The sequence below is a fragment of the Diuraphis noxia genome, unplaced genomic scaffold (genome assembly GCF_037042655.1).
Source record: "Diuraphis noxia isolate RWA-SAM2 unplaced genomic scaffold, SU_Dnox_SAM2 contig0002, whole genome shotgun sequence".
NCBI classification, from domain to species: Eukaryota; Metazoa; Arthropoda; class Insecta; order Hemiptera; family Aphididae; genus Diuraphis; species Diuraphis noxia.
The window spans coordinates 53,683,624-53,702,486 of NW_028301712.1; the positions used below are offsets into that span (position 1 = coordinate 53,683,624).

General features: G+C 28.7%; 1 protein-coding gene across 4 annotated transcripts; it reads right to left on the reverse strand.

Annotated features, from left to right (window-relative positions):
- Window positions 1-1,335: 1,335 nt before the first annotated feature.
- On the reverse strand, window positions 1,336-11,257 carry AP-1gamma (adaptor protein complex 1, gamma subunit). Of its 4 annotated transcripts, none has more exons than XM_015508438.2 (17): window positions 10,710-11,257; window positions 9,980-10,048; window positions 9,859-9,920; window positions 9,602-9,785; window positions 8,702-8,848; window positions 8,113-8,428; window positions 7,867-7,962; window positions 7,469-7,795; window positions 7,180-7,401; window positions 6,809-7,021; window positions 6,505-6,632; window positions 6,027-6,273; window positions 5,826-5,943; window positions 5,643-5,759; window positions 5,386-5,579; window positions 4,049-4,141; window positions 1,336-2,124 (listed from the first exon to the last, which is right to left on the reverse strand). In XM_015508438.2, the coding sequence occupies exons 2-17, from the start codon at window positions 10,000-10,002 to the stop codon at window positions 1,984-1,986; spliced, it is 2,628 nt and encodes an 875-aa protein (XP_015363924.1). In that variant the 5' UTR covers window positions 10,003-10,048; window positions 10,710-11,257; the 3' UTR covers window positions 1,336-1,983. The 4 variants fall into 4 exon arrangements, with proteins under 4 accessions (XP_015363924.1, XP_015363923.1, XP_015363921.1 ...); XM_015508437.2 differs by having other exon boundaries at window positions 5,386-5,582; window positions 10,710-11,256; XM_015508435.2 differs by lacking the exon at window positions 10,710-11,257 and adding an exon at window positions 10,509-10,532 and having other exon boundaries at window positions 5,386-5,582.
- Between the last annotated feature and the right edge of the window lie 7,606 nt (window positions 11,258-18,863).

Below are 18,863 nucleotides of genomic sequence, written 5' to 3' on the forward strand. Positions count from 1 at the left end.
CATTTAATATTCATCTTTCTTATATTTATTTTATTTTATTAAATTTGCAGTGCTTAAAAAATAAATTTAGCATTTTATTTGAGAATCTCTATTTTTAGATATTGGAGCAGAAATTTTAAAATCTTTCAAAATACAAATCAGTTTTTATTTAAGATTTTTACAAAATAAATCAATATATTAATAACTAAATTAATTAAATTTCATTAGGTAATAACAGTTTAGTGTATGATACAAGATGTGGGATTTGCACACTTTTTCATTCTTTCAAATACACACTTATATTGTATTGTGTTTATACAATAAAACAGATTTTTAGATTCTGAGCGGAACGAGGAATGTATTGATTTTACCATGATGTGTGTTTTTTTTGTGTCTGTCATCACGTTTTGGGACAGTAAAAGTGCTTCGATGTTTTACTTCAGTACCTCGTTAGATCAGAAAGTAAATCTAAATATTTTTAAAAATATTTTTCTAAATAATCGGGATAAACAAACTAAAAATTAAGGAAAAACGGGAAATTTTACGCACAATCAGTTTTTGACAAAATCGATTTTGGTTTTTGATGTAACTTTAAAACAAATTACCATAGATACATGACATTTTCACTGAATATTTATATAAGTATATTCTATTTACCATGCAATTTTCAAAAAAAGTCAACTTAATTTGAACTATTAATAGGCATATGCAATTTTCGATCATTATTAGTTTTTTTAAAATTAATATCGAAATTAATATTTTTCGACTTGTTAAGTTTTTTTTTCTATAAATATCAATAAAAATTTATGTTGGGTAGAAAAGCTTGAAAATTTAATACAAGACTCCTAACATATTTTTCAATAGCAGTTTAAAAATAAAATAAATAGTCACAATTTTTTTTTTACAGGCATTCAAATTTTAATTTTGACAACATACGTAAAATTACGAAAATTCTCAAATTATTTTAAGCTAGAAATTCATAAATATTTTTCTTTTTAAATCTAAGATTTTAATACTATTAAAAATTTATAATACATCCTAAACAGATAAACCGTTTTGCTCAGAATCGTTTTTCGTATACAATGATATAATATCATTGGATTCAAATTTGATTCCATCCATTACAGTAACCCACTTGTAACCTACTGTACAGCAGAGCGACATCCACGACTTACCAGCCTTTTTAATATTTAAAATCATAGTAATTAACATCTATAGGATATTTAGTGGTTCCTAATTAAAATTTACAATGTACTATGGCAGTAGCCAAAATCATCAATGATCTAGCTAGTTGCCAATCATCAATATTAAATTGTTGAAATACTTGGAAAAACTAATTAAAACAACAGTAGAAAATCAAATTAGTACATTATTTTATTAATGTAATAATAATAATAATACAATACAATTTATATAATTAACAATAAAATAAACATTTTATTAACAAGTTATTATTTAATATACATATTTTATAGTAAAGAATAATATTTTATGCATCTACAAGTAGTGCAGAAAAGAATAAAAACACAGATATAAAAAAAGTTGAATGCATGTTAAAATATTATAATATACGAAATTATTCATAAACGTGAACTAAATTGTTACATATTATTAGGAGTTCACAACCGGATTTTGATTTACAACCGAAATAAAAATAATAGAATGTGCAGTTTAAAAATTATCACAAACATCAACAATTATTACTACAATCAATAAAATTTTATTTTGAGAATTAATATAAACAAAAAAATTGTTTCATAATACTGTGTGAGCTAATAATACAAGTTTTAAGTACAATACAATTGGTTAAAAGACATAGTTACTGTACCGTGTTATTTTAAAAATTAAAATTAACACTTAAAACAATGATTTGTGTTGTTAATAGATGTAAAATTTCAATTTTTTTCCAATTAATTGACAAAAATAAAACACATATCACATTGAAATATATACAACTCAAACCTACTACTATATTCATTAGCCAATGGCCATTAATACTTTATGTCATTGATTTTCGGACCAAAGATCTAATGTTGATGTTCCAAATGTATCTGGAGGGGTTGGAAAATTATTCACTTCAGTTTGGTCTTGAATTGGTACACCATTTGCAGTATATGATAACCGAATTCTCATTCTTAGCTGGCTCTAATAATAAAAAAGTTATTACATTAACATTTTCTTAATTTGTTAGGCTTATTTAATTTTTACCAAAAACATTGCCTTTTATATAACTTTTAAGTTATTATCAATGTACTATAGGGTGGAGTAGCTATATAAGCTTAGAACTAGTCTTAATATTTTTAAAATGGCACTGTGTATAGAAAATACCAATAAAATTGATGATAAAAAGTTTTCAAATCTTTACAAATAACATCTTCTAAATTATAGCTATCTTAACAAGCATAAACTTAATCAACAGGCAATAAATCATGGGAAAAACTGGTGACTATACTCAAACAATAAAACTTTATGAAGATTTGTGGAAAAATGATACCATTCAAAAATAGATAGCCTCTCCACACCTAAAATATCATTTACATGGGTGTTTATTGGACTATCATTATTTATTTACTTCTATACTCGGCACTAGAGATGTGTCGTTCGCGAACGAACGGATCTTATTGAACGGTTCAAAGTAGTGAACGAGTGATCCAGATCGTCAAACTGAGGTGATTCGGATCACTGATATTTTTTTTCCGTATTGGTTCACACTGTGTCCCGAATCACCGAATCATATTATTATTATACTATTATATTATTACTCATGTCACAAACGACACGAACGACGTGAACCGTTTGGGAACCACGACAATAGAACATAATATTCCCGTTCAATGGTTCAGATTCAATATATGCTCAAAATAACCTATCAGATCGCGAATGGGTCTTTGAACCGGATCTTCTTGATGACCTGATCTGAATGAATCGGATCACATAAATGAACCATAATTCCCGTCTCTACTCGGCACCAGGAAAGTACATTACTGTGAATCGACCAAACCATGTATGGATCCTTCATTCAACGACTACAGTTTGTTGTTTGGTACATTCAGTAACACTTGCAGAGGACTACTGAGATTACTGTTGTCAATTTTCATTTGCAAAACAGTAATATTTTCTCTTAGTGCAGAGTATAGTACTATCTTTTTAATTACAAAACCAAGTAAACAGGCATATTTTGTAACTTAAATAGTATTTTTTTCTAATTTAATACTCAAATTTTTTTAATATGATTTACTATGTTTTAATAGTTTGGATGAGTACAAAAATATGCAATTTGATAAAAATAAACGCTTCTACTGGTTGATACTCATACAATTGGCAATGGGATATGCTTATTAATTATGAATAATAGGCGGTTAAAATAATTTTTATATTAGTTAATTTTTCGTAAATTAATTAATTTTTTATAAATAATAGAATTGTAAGAAAATAAAAACTTATTATCTTATTCCAAAATATGCATTTATATAAAAAAAATTTAATCATGTAATATTTTACAGATTATGAAACATTAACAACTCTTACTCGCATTATTCATCATACAATTGATAAAACAGATAGGCATATCAGTAATTTTTTAGTACATACTGTATTAGCCAACCACATACCACCAATAAACCTGGTTTGCTTCTTCTCATTGAGAGAATATATGATCATATATGATTATATGAACAATAGGAACAATAGAGTAATAATGTATTTTGGCAGGTAATTTAATTGTTAAAGAAATGAGGCAAGCAACGACTAAGGCTGGGGAGGATGGGATGTGTCAGCTGAGTCAAACAATGTTTACTGACAAACCTATTTACTTTGTTATAGACAAACTGTGTTCTTATCTTAAAATCCAAACCATAATTATTTAATACTTATTATAATAATAAAGTAATTCCATCACCAAATTGTTTGTAAATATTTATACAATATTCGACAAATAAAAACAATCAAACCCAAATCATGCAATTTTTTTAAGATAATATTAGTTAAAATTTTACAAAAAAAATTATTCAAATCAATTTAGTATTTAAAAGACTTAATAAATAAATTATAGTATAATGGGGAAACTTACTTTTGATACATTTGATACTCGCATTAATTGTGTCAAAGATGAACCCGGTTCAATTATATTTGACGATGGAGGTAACATTTGTAGTTGGAAAGTCTAAGTAGAAAAAAAAGATATAGACACAAATTATTTGACAGTGAAATAAATTAGAATGAGTGCTTTAGGTGCTCAAAAAGAATTTTTAAATAATGAGTTTTATGACTGTTATTTACTAACAGTAGTATATTTATACATAAAAAATGTGTATCTGTAACTTGTTAAACATTTGAAAATTCCATTATAAATATGCTAAATATGTATGAAAAATGTGTTGATACAATTTAAATGATATGAACACATTTCTTATTACAATACATTGAAATATTTTACTGTTTCCTTCACTTAAAATAATACAGGATAAAAAATAGTATCGTTGTAAAAGTGAATTATTCTACTCTTTTTTTTATGTTTTACTATTTTTGCATCTTAAACAGCAGTTCCCCCCTTTTTGAAACTATTATCCATAATTCAGATTTAACATTAAGAGGAGGTGATACCCACATGTGTTGTCTCCGTCTTACAAGTGGCAACATAACAAATTTTATGCTCTGCAGATCACGCTTAGCTCCATTAATTTAAAACTTAGAGTTAATTGACCTTTTATAAAAATTAAAGGTAACATTATTATTTAGAGCTTCTCATAGGTTTTTTATTATATTATAATTTTAAAGCGAGTAATGAGTATTTTAAAATTGTAAATTGTTTGTGTATCTTAAAATACTCATAATTTGCTTTAAAATAAAAATAGCTCTAGAGAATAATGTCATCATAAATTTTTATAAAAGAATGATTAACTCAACATTTTATACTAACAGAGCTAAATGTGATCTTCTAAGCATAAAATTTGGTTTTTACACACTTGTAAGACGGAAACAACACATGCGGGCGGGTATCACATCCTCTTAATACTCTTCCCTTCACCAAAAAAAAGCAGCTGGGTACCACACGTGTGCCAGAAATAACTGATATGCGTTATCAGGCTATCATTTATTGCAACCCAATTAGACTGATACATGGAACCATAATGGTGTATATAATATGGCAAATTATGAAATCAAACATTATGTTTTTACGTTTGTACATATGAGCATAGTTTATTCTCCAGAAGACTGTGGATTTTTAAGAATACACTGTATAAATATTTGAGGGTAATGTATAATGATAATAATAGCTTAAAATTTAGTCTAGTATTTTTATACCTAAAAAATCCTATCCTACCCCTTGATTGGGAACTACTAATCTAAAGTAAGGACTTTGTAATATAATAATATAATGTATAATAACTCTAATGATTAACTTACTTTAGGGACAGCTGCTTGAAAAAGAAATTCATTGATGGTAAATGTACCACTGTTGAAAGCAGTCATATTTACTGTGTTCGAATCTACGTTCATCTGATCCCTTTCAACTAATAATGTTATGAGTAAATTGTTTTGGTTATATGCAGTCACAGTTCCTGGGCTTTTAACTTTATTGGTACTAACAATTGGTGTTTCTGCTGAATACATAAATAAGAATATAGAACCAAAATCTTTAATTATATTAATTTTTAACTAACCTAGACTCAATGAGTCAAAAATATGATTTGTATTATCAATTAATCCATTAGTTGAATTAATTTCAGATGGAAGATTGTTCAATGGTTGCATTGGTTGGTTATTTAAATCTAAACCACCTAAAAAATAATTTAAATTCAATCAATAAATTACTTATTTCAAGAAAAGGAATATAAAAAACTTACCTAAGAGATCCAACAAATCTTGGGTATCATTAGCCATGGTTGGCATTAATGAAGGGTTTTGATTTGGAATCAATTCTGTGTCTCCATTTGAACCCTCTAGTAATACTAATAATGCATTCTAAAAAAAAAAGTAAGAAATAATGTCATTAATTACTTAATTACTTTATTATTTGATACAAATATAAAAATAAATAAATTTACAGAATCACTAGTAGTCTCGGGAATTGTCACATCAGTGACAAGTAAATCATTTGGTGACGGAATATTCTCAATAGTTTCATTCCATTGTGATTGTTGAGTTCTATTAGACTCCATAGCAGGCATTCTTTCTAACAGACCTTCCCGCATTGGGTCATATCTGTTAAACAGCTGATTGTATTCAATTCCACGTTGTTGCAAATCAGTATGCATATGTGTTGTAAATGATGCTACCATTTCATGTATTTTACTATATAATTAAAATAAAATTATAGTTTATAAGTACTTTAATAAAAATTATACACAAAAACTTAAGGTTAAGATTTTTGATCAAGTTAAACATATTTACTCAAGTTTATAATTTATATACTAAGACATGCCTAAACACCCACATTTTGCAAGTTGTGCCTGCACATTATAGTTACAACCCTTAAACACACATATCTTTTACTTATGGTCATACTATTAATTTATTACTTACTCTACATTAACTTTGATACGGGTGCTTAATTTCATAAGTGAATTTAATGTATACTGTTTTGTGATAATATTATTTTGAGGACTCCACATTAATTTATGGTATACTCTTAATATGTCTTCTTCATTAACCTAGAAAATATTAAAATAAATAATTCAATACTTCATTTTTCCAATAAATTTAGTAATTAAGTTGCATTATAAACAAATTCACAATAGTGAATATTTCATAAATTAAATTCATGTTTACACATAATGTGTTGTATTTTTTAAAACAGAAGTTTTTATGTAAAGAAAAAAAGTCTTACAGATACAGCATGTTCATCAGATTGTTGTAATAACATGTCACCAAATTCTCCAATTGTCCATGTTGACACTTGTATCAATGGTTGTTTATCACTTGTGTCTTTTTCTAATTCTACCCATAGTTTTGAAGCCATATAACCGCCGTGTTGAGCACCAGATTCAGAAACTAATTGTATTGTACTAGATACAACATCATCTCTTACGTAATTACCAGCCTGATAAAAGATAAAAATGACGATGTATCCAACAAAAAAATTATACTTTAATAAAATGTTTCTACCAAATTAGTAAATATCATTAATGTCATAGGAGAACTTAGTGGGACATAGCCATTATAATAAAATCTACTAATTTGTATTTCATATCTACTTACTGCAACAAGAACTTTTATTAAAGTATCTAAATGCCATCTAGTGTTGGGTGCAAATTTTTCAGCTGCTAATACAATGCTAGAAGAACACTGGGCTTTGAATTCAGGTTCAGATGTTTCCAAAAATGCAAGTAACTCTTTAGTCATGGTCAATACATTATGGGAATTAATTAAAGCTATGCTTAACTCTAGCGCTCGTCTTCTTATAGATACATCTGGATCTTGCTGTAATTTAAAAACAGATAATTATTGTACCTATTTAATTTCAATTGTGTTAAAATATTCAACATACTCTAAGACACTCAATTATGGTAGTTCTATGTCTTTGAACTGCAGTCATGTCTAAGTGAATAGTTTTTAAAAGTGTGTTCAAAGCAACATATCTGATATTTTTGTCTGTGTTCAACAAAAATCTACCCAAAATATTAATGGCTAGCACCCTGAGCCCGGATTCAGACTTAATATCCATTATCGATAACACAGTCTCATATAAAATTGTGTTACCAACATTTTTATTTGTTTCAGTTGTTGTGGCTACTTGTGCAAGGACATCATTCATTGTCTCAGAAGCCTCTGGATCTTTTTTGCCAAGTATTTTAAGCAATCTCAGTATTTTTACCTGTAAATTAAATATTAATTTAAAAACTTAAATATTAATGATTGTTAAGAGGTTAAATTGAATTTACTTACTTGTAAAAAAGGATCGCTCACTCCAGAAACATCATGTTCAGGTGAATACCCAGCAAGTATTAGGTTTTTTAAGATTCTTACTAAATTTGGCACAACCTATAAAATATTAATTTGTAATAAAACATATTATGTGTTTAATAGTTAAAAACATTTAGACAGGCGGTAATTAATACATTTTTCACACAATACAAAGTGAACAAAAAATATATTATTATCAATTTAAAATAATCAAAAATATTTAAATACCTTTTTAAAATGCTGTAAGGTATCAATACTTCGTTCACACATTTCAGTAATTAATGTTACACCAGTAATAAGCACACCATGATTTTTTTCTGAAAGCATTGATCTAGTGGCTGGCAAAAATATTTCCATTAGTTCAGGGACTTTGAGCACAATTCTATATGCACACAAGGCTGCTTTTTTTCGAATATATGTATTAGGTGATTTCATTAGACGTTCTACTTCGGTAGCAAGATCCCTAGCCATTTCTGGTGATGCAATAGCACCAAGGGTACATAATGCTAAACCCACAACAAATTGAGTGCAACTATTCAGGTCACTAAAATTGATAAAATTTATGATACATTTATAAGTATTATCTAAAGATTTGCATAAATTATTTGTGAGGTGCTTGGCTAAAAGAAAGTAAGTCAATTTTGGCCATTTTAGGATTATGATAAAAAAATATACATATATTTAATGTGAACAATTAAGGTCATCCTAGTCAGTTATAAAAATAAGAATTTATATTGAATTTTATGAAAATAAGTAATTTTTGACCTACTTCCTTTTACCTGCAAAAGAATAATTAAACATTTTTTTATAAAATTACTTTTTTAGGCAGTTCGTGATAAGGAGATGTACATCTTGTCGTTCATCCAATAACAACATAGCACCCAAGTAACCTATTCGCTTGTCGGTAAATCTTGGTGACGCTATTAGCTTCAGACATTCCAACTGTCCAAAATGAGCTGGATATCTATATTATTAACATTATAATTTTAAGCTGTATTCATTCAAAACAGATAAAATAATTATATTTTAAAAAGAACATTCAAATACATTTGAAATCAGATATAATATATTTCCATTTCCATTATTTTTTTTAAATTTAACTGGTCAATGAAAATAATATAGCTGTTAATATAATGTTTTTCTGTGAAGATTAAATCAATCTAAATTTATGATAACTTAAGAGCAGAGTTTAGGGTTCTTAATATTATATATTCTAAAGAAATTCTAAAATATTCCTTAGACTTGGAAATATGAAGATAAAATTAATTTTTTTTCAAAAAAGTTAGATAAAAACAATAAATAACTGTTATGCTATGCACTATTTGTTTGATAACAGGTCAATTATTTAAACATAAAAAAATTATAATGATTGAATGATTTTTTTATTTTAATGATTTTTAAAATAAATTCTTTTTTGTTCTAGGAAAAAATGCAGCAAGGAAAAGTCACAATTTTAGAAATTAACAAAATATATTATTTTTTATGTTCAATGATAAATATATTCTGAAATATTAAAAATAAGCTAAATATTCTTTTATGTCTAAAATAAGCTTTAAAATGCAAAATACATTTTTTCCTACAAACTCTTTGATAGATAAATTATCCACATTTTTTATTTTCATAAAATTGCATGAAGCCAGTCAAAATATGTAAAAACCTAAGGATCTGCTCTCTAATTATAACTATAACAAATAAGAATTATGAAAAGAACATTTACCCAAGCATATGAATATATAACAATTTAGCAATGTTTCGACATCTCCAGACATTATCTTCATCTCGAAAAGATGTTCTAATATCTGCACATTCTTTGTTGATAACAGCTCTTTCTTCGGCTGCTGTTCTTGCTGCTCTAATTTGCCTTATTAAATCCCTAAGTCGCATCGGGGTTGGCATACGAACTAAACCAAAAGAAAGAATACAAAATAAACTTCCATCAAACTATCAAAAAAAAAAAAAAATGGTATCACTCACCTTTTTCGACAGCTTCATTGAATACTTGTCTTATTGTTGCAATATTAAAAGCTGGATTAAATCTGTAAATATAAATTAATTAACATCAATAGCAAACACAATGTGAAAGAAAAATACATACCCTGTATCTGAGGAGCTATTCATTTTGAGATAGATAAGTATGCTGTATGTTATTTATTTGTTGAAGTGTCTGAAAAATAAGCCATTGATATTACACATCATATTACATGATTATCATGTACCTAAGGTAGCAATAGATTCACAGGTGTTTTAGTACCTACAACCAGGTATATGTAAAGAACGAGATTTTCTTTTTAATATTTGGGCATATGCAAGTATAGCAATGTAACTGTTTTGGCTGTCAAACACTATTCATCAGGCCGTAAAGGCAAATCCGGCAACTAATTAATGAAGTTTGTTCAAAGTGAAACTGAATCAATTATTTGCAAACTTATACAGCATTATTATACTGGTAGATCATAAGCAAGATTGCAAGAAGTAAACGCCCACTTCCCATAATTCAAAAAAATATGTGAACGTCAGATACTCCGTTAGTTAAAAGTACACTTCATTAGTGTTTGCCCTCCAAATAGAACAGACAAATATTCAAAACGGCCCATATCGAATCTAGGCCGCAAACACGAACGTACGTGCATCATTCATCGTCGTCTTCGTCAGGTGCTCAGGTCTTAAATCGTGATAACACGTTGCCCATCTTGAGTGCATGTCAATATTGGCAATTTCGGTGCCAAAAAGTGGTGTGTGTAAACCACAAGTAATAACGCGCGCCCAACAATAATGTAATGTTATTATAATAAAATAATAATTATACAATAATATTGAATATTCACCTTTCCACGACGACGACGGCGGCGGTGGTTCCCCTCGTCCTTTTCTACAGTGAACTACAAGTCTAAGTCTACGATACGACGACGAACAACGCGTCGGCTGCGACGGCGCCCCTTATCTATCGTCGTTTTTCTGCATTCGTGTCATACTGTCATGAAAACATTCGGCCGCCGCGTATTATAATATTTTATTACCGTACATATACGTACACACAGACCACACACACACATGCGCATTATATCATAAAATATAATATATCTCGACGTGTCCAGATAAAATAATAATAATATTAATACGTGACGGGCCGCTGCTACTGTGGTACCTAATAAATGATAATACCTACTGCCCGACCACGGCCGTCACCGTCATTAATAGTTATTGCGTCGACGGTGGCGTTTAATGGGTTTTTAATTCGGAAAATGTATCTAACAGGTGTGAACGTGATACCTTTGTTTTTTTCACTGTCGTGCTCGCGGTCTCCGGGCGTCGGGCTTACGTGGAAATTGCGGAACAGTTCGGGCGAACGACTGACCCCGCCCCCGCGAAGCGCTCGGGACGTTCAGCGTTGTAGATATTAACTCAACTACTTCTACTACAACTACACTACTACAGTCTACAACCACTGCTACTAATCCTTACCGCAACTACTACTACTACTAGTTATTACACAATGTTGCTACACTCATACCCATATAATAATACTCGCCTAGTGCCTACCTATAGTGTAATTACCATAGACGCAACTAGAGTACTAGACCAATAATTTTGAGGGTGCACAAATAGTGAAGAGCTCACTGACCCGGTTAGGTTAGGTTAGCCCCCACACCGTTCATCACATTAGTTTTTATATTACATTTATAAAAAAAAATAACTGCTAATGTAAAATATATATAACATACATATTACATACTTTGTTTTAATAGTGGTACCTAATACAATTTATAGGTTAACACAATTAAATGATCAGAACTACCTATTTTAACATGATTTTGCTTGAATGAAAATTATATTTATTTTAAATTTGTTCACTTTTCAAACTATTTGTTATATACCGCTCAATATTTAATATTGATGAATTGGTAAATCTTTGTTGTAGCGTACTTTGTACCCCTGAAAGAATAGAGTGACACAAATCAAAATATAAAATATATTTTTCACGAGTATTCGAGTATTTATTCCAAATACTTTTCAAAAGTATTTTACACAAGACTGCATAGAAGTTTTAAACTGTGTGGCTATGTGGCTATGTCTACAGTTATAATATTGTAGAATTTTATTAGATGAATAAAATTGGTAGATATAATTATTTTTAATTTAATTTAAATAAAAATGTCATGATCTCCACGAATATATATTAACCATTATAATAAAATATATCCGCACATTTCACCATGTCCTCAAAAAACTTCCAGTCAGGCCCTGCCGGTTTATTAATTTGAAAAAGTAAACATTTTTTTATCAAACATTTGAATTTTTAAAAGGATTAGGTACTTCAAATAATTTAATATATACTACTGGTTAATTAGTAAATGTTTACTTTTTTCCATTTAATAATAATAATTTTAACATTGCTTGTTTAATTGTGTATGTAGTTTATATAACACTGAAATAGATTTAAAATTAAAAAAGGGTAGGTCAGCATTGTGGTGTAGGAAGTTTGTCCATCGTCCCTTCGGTCCTCGGACAGGATAGTGTAATCTTATACAGTATTCAATTTGAATGCAATGATTGCATTCAATAAAAAAACGATTCTGAGCGGACGAAAGAATATCTTTATTCATGGTTACATATACAAATAGTTTATACAGAGGCGCCGTTGTATTTTGAAACACCTATGAAAATTTTATTTTGAGTCAATAAAAATCAGACCCACTTACAAAACAAAAATTATACTCTTCAAAACTATACAACACAGTTAAGGATCTATTACTCTATTCTGTGCTCTATTTTTTTTTAACATTACAGCCATACCCACCCATTTACTTACCTATGGCATTTGTCATAGGCAAAACCTAATTTCGGCGCCCCTAAGTTTACATATTATTTTTATATGAGATTATAGAGGCCTGTTTCTTTCAAAAATTCCATCATCTTACTATTCTCCTCGATATTGGATTCGAGTGAAACGTCAATGCTACTATCTAGTCCAATGATTTGTTCGTATTTGAGACATTCAGTTTTTATGTATTTTACTATTAGTTGGAGATCGCAGACTTCGAATAGAGCCATAGTGGGAGGGGGTGACTTCTTTGAATGAATATCCATCTGATGGTGGCACTTCTTTTTATTGTGCTAAGGTTAGTGGTTTGTTATTTCCATGCTTTGAGCCATTTATTATTGGTAATATAATTGATGTGCCTTTTAAAGTTGTTGTAGGATGGTCCTGGTATAATCTCAATTTCGGAATTTGTGGCAGCGATCTTGACCTCTGTGTCGGCTAGTTCATTTCCGTCAATTCCGATGTCCCCAGGTAGACAGGGACCAGGGACTCACATGAAAGTGATTTGTTTTTTCTTGGATAAGGCTTCATTTAATTTATTCAGTATTTTTATTGCGATGTCACCAGATTTGAACTCGTTTTTATGCTATTGAGACATTAAGTGTACCCTCAAGGTCTCAACTATGGTTGTTTTAATAGCCTCGAGTATCGCTATATTGTCTTGGCAGTGTATATGGTGAATGTGTTTGGTAACTTAAATAATACGTTTTTGTTTCTATGTATTAATGAGATCCCTACTTGATCTTGTGTCTGTGAGTACTTCTTGGCATTCTTTATAATTTTGTAATATGCAAATATGCTTAGGAAGTGTCTTCTGTACAGAGTGAATTATTTAAGTGGGTACACTGACTATCTCGAAAAGTATTCACTTTTAAAAAAAAAATTTTAGACAACACAGTTTTAAGTTTTATTTACTAGGAATCTATCATGACCTATGTTATATTTAATTAAATTATGTTTTTTACGCCTGCATTGAAAGTTAAGTTTTAGATGACGATCAGACGATTAAAGCATTGAGAGTTGACTTTTTTTCGTCCAGCGGGTGCAAGTAAAGCGGTAAATCCCATAGTGCCAGACGGTAAAATGCCTCAAAAGTGCTGGACGTATCTTCTGCAGTTTACACAACCAGCCATTGAAATCTAAACCATGGTTCTTACAAAACGAAATTTAGTGGTAACAAAATGTTGGTCATACGTGTTACCTATATATGTTTTTAATATCCAGAACACGACATGACATGACACGGTGAGTTGCGAACCCCTTTATTTGTATTTATATCACCTCATTGCATGTCACGTAAACATTTATTTATCTTTAAATTATTTTCATTGAATAGTCAGTCTAGTTGCTGCATAGATTATTTTTACATTACCTTTGCTGTGATTGATGAACTCAGAGGCGTGACAAAAATAGTACGTGTGGGTCGTGCGGGAAGGCAATTTCAGTCTTCATTTTTCACTCACGTATATAGATATAGGTACATAATATATTATATAGTATAACATATTATAATTATTAATAAATAAAACACATTAAACTATCACACACATATTGCAACGAATAAATTAATGTTTTGAGCAGTTTGTCTATATCAGTTATTTTTGTTTTTAATTTCAAGTCTTTCCAATTGACAAAATATTCAAGGAATAAAAATTGTTTGTAATTCGTGAAATTAATGGATTATATATGGTCGAACACCACAAGCCAATTTTTTTTTATATAAAATCTAAAACGCAAGGTGTACAATATAATTAAATTCGTATATAAGAGTATACTTACTATTTATCTATCTCCGTAAACCAATGCTTGTGTTGGAGGAAGAGAGTTGAGATAATATTTACATGCGAATTTAGACAGAATACAGAGAGGTCACAAATAAGGTGAAGAAAAAAACAATACAATTAATAACTAAAAAATTACAATTTGGAATAAAAATTATGTAATACATTTTTTTCATTTTCTTTTTTTTTACATCATTACAAGCTATATATAAGAATTAAAATCAGAAAAGAAGAAAAGAAAAAACATACAGACATTTAACAAATTAAGTGATAGCTGTGATATATGCGTAGGTATAGGTAATTTAATCAGAGTAATTATTTTCTAAGTTTAAACAAAGCCATTTTTTTTATATATTGTTTAGCAGCAGTGTCATAAGATTTAGAACAATCATTTTTTTATTTTCGTGTTTCTATGTCCATTTTATTGAAACAGACCGGACCAAGATAGTTTAAGAATATTCGATCAAAAGAATAAAAACCAATTAATTCATTTATTTGTCTCAGATAAAGGTAGATTACATAGGTGTCCGCAGACATTTTTCTGGCGAGGATAATTTAAAAATTAATTACGGTACAACTTTTTCATAAAAAATGTACAAATTATACATTTTTATAGGTATGTTAATATAAATATAATATAAAATTTCGTGCAAAAAACATTAAAATAAATAGTAATTTAGAGGGTTTGAACTAAATATAGGTACAATTCAAGTCCAAAATGATAGGTTTACAATTATAACACCAAATCATTATATCATATATGTGATCGAAACCGATATATACCCTTTCCAAAAAACAAAATTATTGGTTTTTGGTGAGTCAACAAATCCTTAAGGTCATAATTGTGTGAGCTACTCTTTAAAATGAAAAATTTAAAACATTGGCTTCGAGGTATTCTCAGATATAAAATTATTTATATTATATACCTAATTACAGGTTTATGATTTCAAATTCCTCTGTAAGCCATTGTATATAAAGATATTAATCATTATAATTAAACCTATCACTTCTTAACTTAGCTATCTTCTGCTCATGATAGGTCTAATATACCTCTGTACCAAATTTCGTCGCAACCTGTTCAGTCGTTTAGGAATGCATAAAGGGCAAACATACAGACAGACAGAACATATAAATTCATTTATATATTTATATTATAAATATTTCGAAACGGACCAGCGCCGTAAATACCGAAGTGCGCAATGCATAATCACACATAAAGCAGCTATACAACAGCTCGGTGGTTCAACCACCGTGGTTGTCGTGTAATTTTTGACTCATTATTAGGTACGCTGTGGTCAACTCTAGAATATTAATGATAAGTTTTGTAAATAGTATTATAAACAGTACACCTTATGCCCCGTAATGTTAAAAAATTTTATTTATATTTAACTCGTACATTTTATTCAAAACAGAAAGTTTTCAGATTGAAAACAAAAATCCATGGAATATGGGTAAATAAACTATATGATTATGAAGTATTGAGGAATTTACTATTTATAAACTTTTGGACTAGTTTGTAATTTGTAAGTATGGTTCGATTCGGCATGCGACAACTGTTTAAATACTTAATACTTATACATAATATTAGCATAAAGCTATAAACGATTTCATTGTAATTTGTTTATATAACATTTCATTATTTCAATGAACAAATTATAAACATGGATCTCATTGAAATAAAAGTTGTATAATAAATTATAATATATATCTATGGATTTATCTTATTGATGTAATATACTAATATAACATAAAATTATACCTATAATCTATGCCAATTGCCAAAATCATTGCAGAAGACGCAGTTGATTAAAAATTCTAACATTTCAATTAGCTAGCGAAGCAGACATGAACGAAAAACATACTGAATTCCGTATAAATTTTTTTTCATAAATTAAATTATTTTTAGACTCAATTCAATAGTACCTGATGAATTTCCACGTTAGCGTCGGAATGCATATACGCGTCACGGACTCTACCGAAGCCCGGAAGAATTGAAATTTAAGGTAAATTTGTTTTTATACCTATTCTTTTGCGAATTAAATTTATTTTAGACTGAAAAAAAATATCTAATATCACGAAAAATATGCTACCCAGTCATGCGCATATTTTATTCTTGAAATGTATAAAATTCAAACGCCGTATTTTTTGCGGTCGTTTGGCGTATAGTATAATAACTATAATAGTTATTAATTAATTACCTTGGTAGTTTCTTGAAATAGATATTTCGGTCCAATTAAAAGAATTAATACATTTTATAACTGGTAATATTTTTCAAATAAAACGTAAGGCGTTATGGAGAACTATTAATTTAATACAACATTTATTTTATTGTTATATTAGGTATATTATATACTTACTAATTACTATATTGTACTATATTGTATAATTTTTGTTGTTCATCATAAGTATGTTTAAATTGTAGACTGTAGTGACATTATAACCTTGTACAACTAAAACAAAATTTCACCGAGTGATAAACTGCAGTCTAACCTGAATCCTGACTAGTGATGACCACCTTGTGTACTTATTTATGAAAAATATACTTAATACTTTTGTAGGTATCTATATAAATAGATAAATAGTAGTACATGCACACAGGGGTTCTAATTTCTTAAACACAATATATCAAAAATTAATGAATAATAAATTGAAATAATAATTTTAAGTTATTAAAATCAAATAAATACACCAACTAATAAGCAATTATAATTAATCCATTTATTGTTAAAATAAAAATGAACCGGTAGGTTAGGTAGTGCCCGAGTTCTAGCGGCGATTGTAAACTGCGCCCAAAATACAGGTAAACACAAAATCACACGTCATGTAAACTGCGCCCGAGTTTTTATCAAGAGTAAGAAGGTGACATGTAAACTGCGCCCCGGTAAAATTACAGGTAAAATAATTAATTCGTTACAGCCATATATAATATGAATAATTAAAAATATAATATAACTTTAAAGAGCAAAATAAATACAAATATTACAAATAATAACGTCATAAAGTTATAAGATATTAGGAATTAAAAAAAAATATAATACTACTATTATATTTATTAAATACATTTTCTAACTTTTCACGTTTTTTTTTTTTTGTTTTATAGTTTTGGAATTTAAACGGTTCATTTATACTATTTAGTTAGGTATATATTTCTATTTGAATTTCTTTTAATTTTTCTATGTTCGGCCATCGTGACTTTACTGATTAAAATGAATACGATAGGTACTAGCAGAAGTATGCCGGAAGTAGTGATAACCATCAATTATCGTATTACCTAATACCTACTGCAATGTAAATATTCAATAACGTGTTGGTATTTCTTGACGAAAATAAAATGTCTGTGATATACTTGAAAAAGTACATAGAAAAACATAGCAGTGGCGTAGCGTGTGCGTATGCTGTGTATGCACAGCATACACTTCACAAATTGAAAAAATATTTTTTTTTATATTAATAATTTAATATGTTTATAAAAAAATGTTTGATTGTATTAATATTATATTTTATAATATTATTATATTTTGTATATTTTCTTCTAAGTTCATTAGGATTAATCCGCAACACTACGGCCGCCTCGCGCTTTTGTCCGTTATATTTATATCTAATAGCTAGTACATGACGTTCATTACGTACGCAGTATGCACGTAGGCGATTGCATACGGGTACAGACATTTGGCGACAGCTATTTATATTTCTTATCGATAATATTAATAAACAAACATAGAATTCTGGCGGTCGTGTTTTCGTCACTCGTGTATGCAGGATCAGTATTGCATACGCTATCGCATAGAACCGTTGTCCGTTTGTCGTATATTTTGCCGGCTATAAGTGCGTATTATTAATCGTATATTATAAGACAGTGTGACATATCGTTTTAAATTAAAACTATTTAAACTAAATAAACAATAATGAATATAAATAATACAATATGTGAGTGTGCAATTGAAAAATTATTTTTAAAACCTTTCAGTTCACTGAATTTTGATGAAAAAAAAAGTATAATTGAGTTAGGAAGACCCACACCAAAATTACCCGATTTAACGACAAAATCAAAAAATTATGTTCGAACATTTAAATATGAGTATTACAGTACATATAAGTGGTTATCGGGTTGTAAAAAAACAAATAAGCTATATTGTTGGCCTTGTGTTATTTTTTCTCGCGAAGAAAATGTTTGGACCAAATATGGTTTCAACGATCTTAATAATTTTCATCATTTAAAAAGTCGTCACGAAGCCGCTAAAAATCACATACAATGCTTAATAGATCTAACTAAATTTGGTAAAATAAGAATAGATACTTGTTTGAGTGAAGCTTTTAGAAAAAATATCGAAAAACATAATATTACAGTTAAAAATAATAGATACATATTAAGCAGT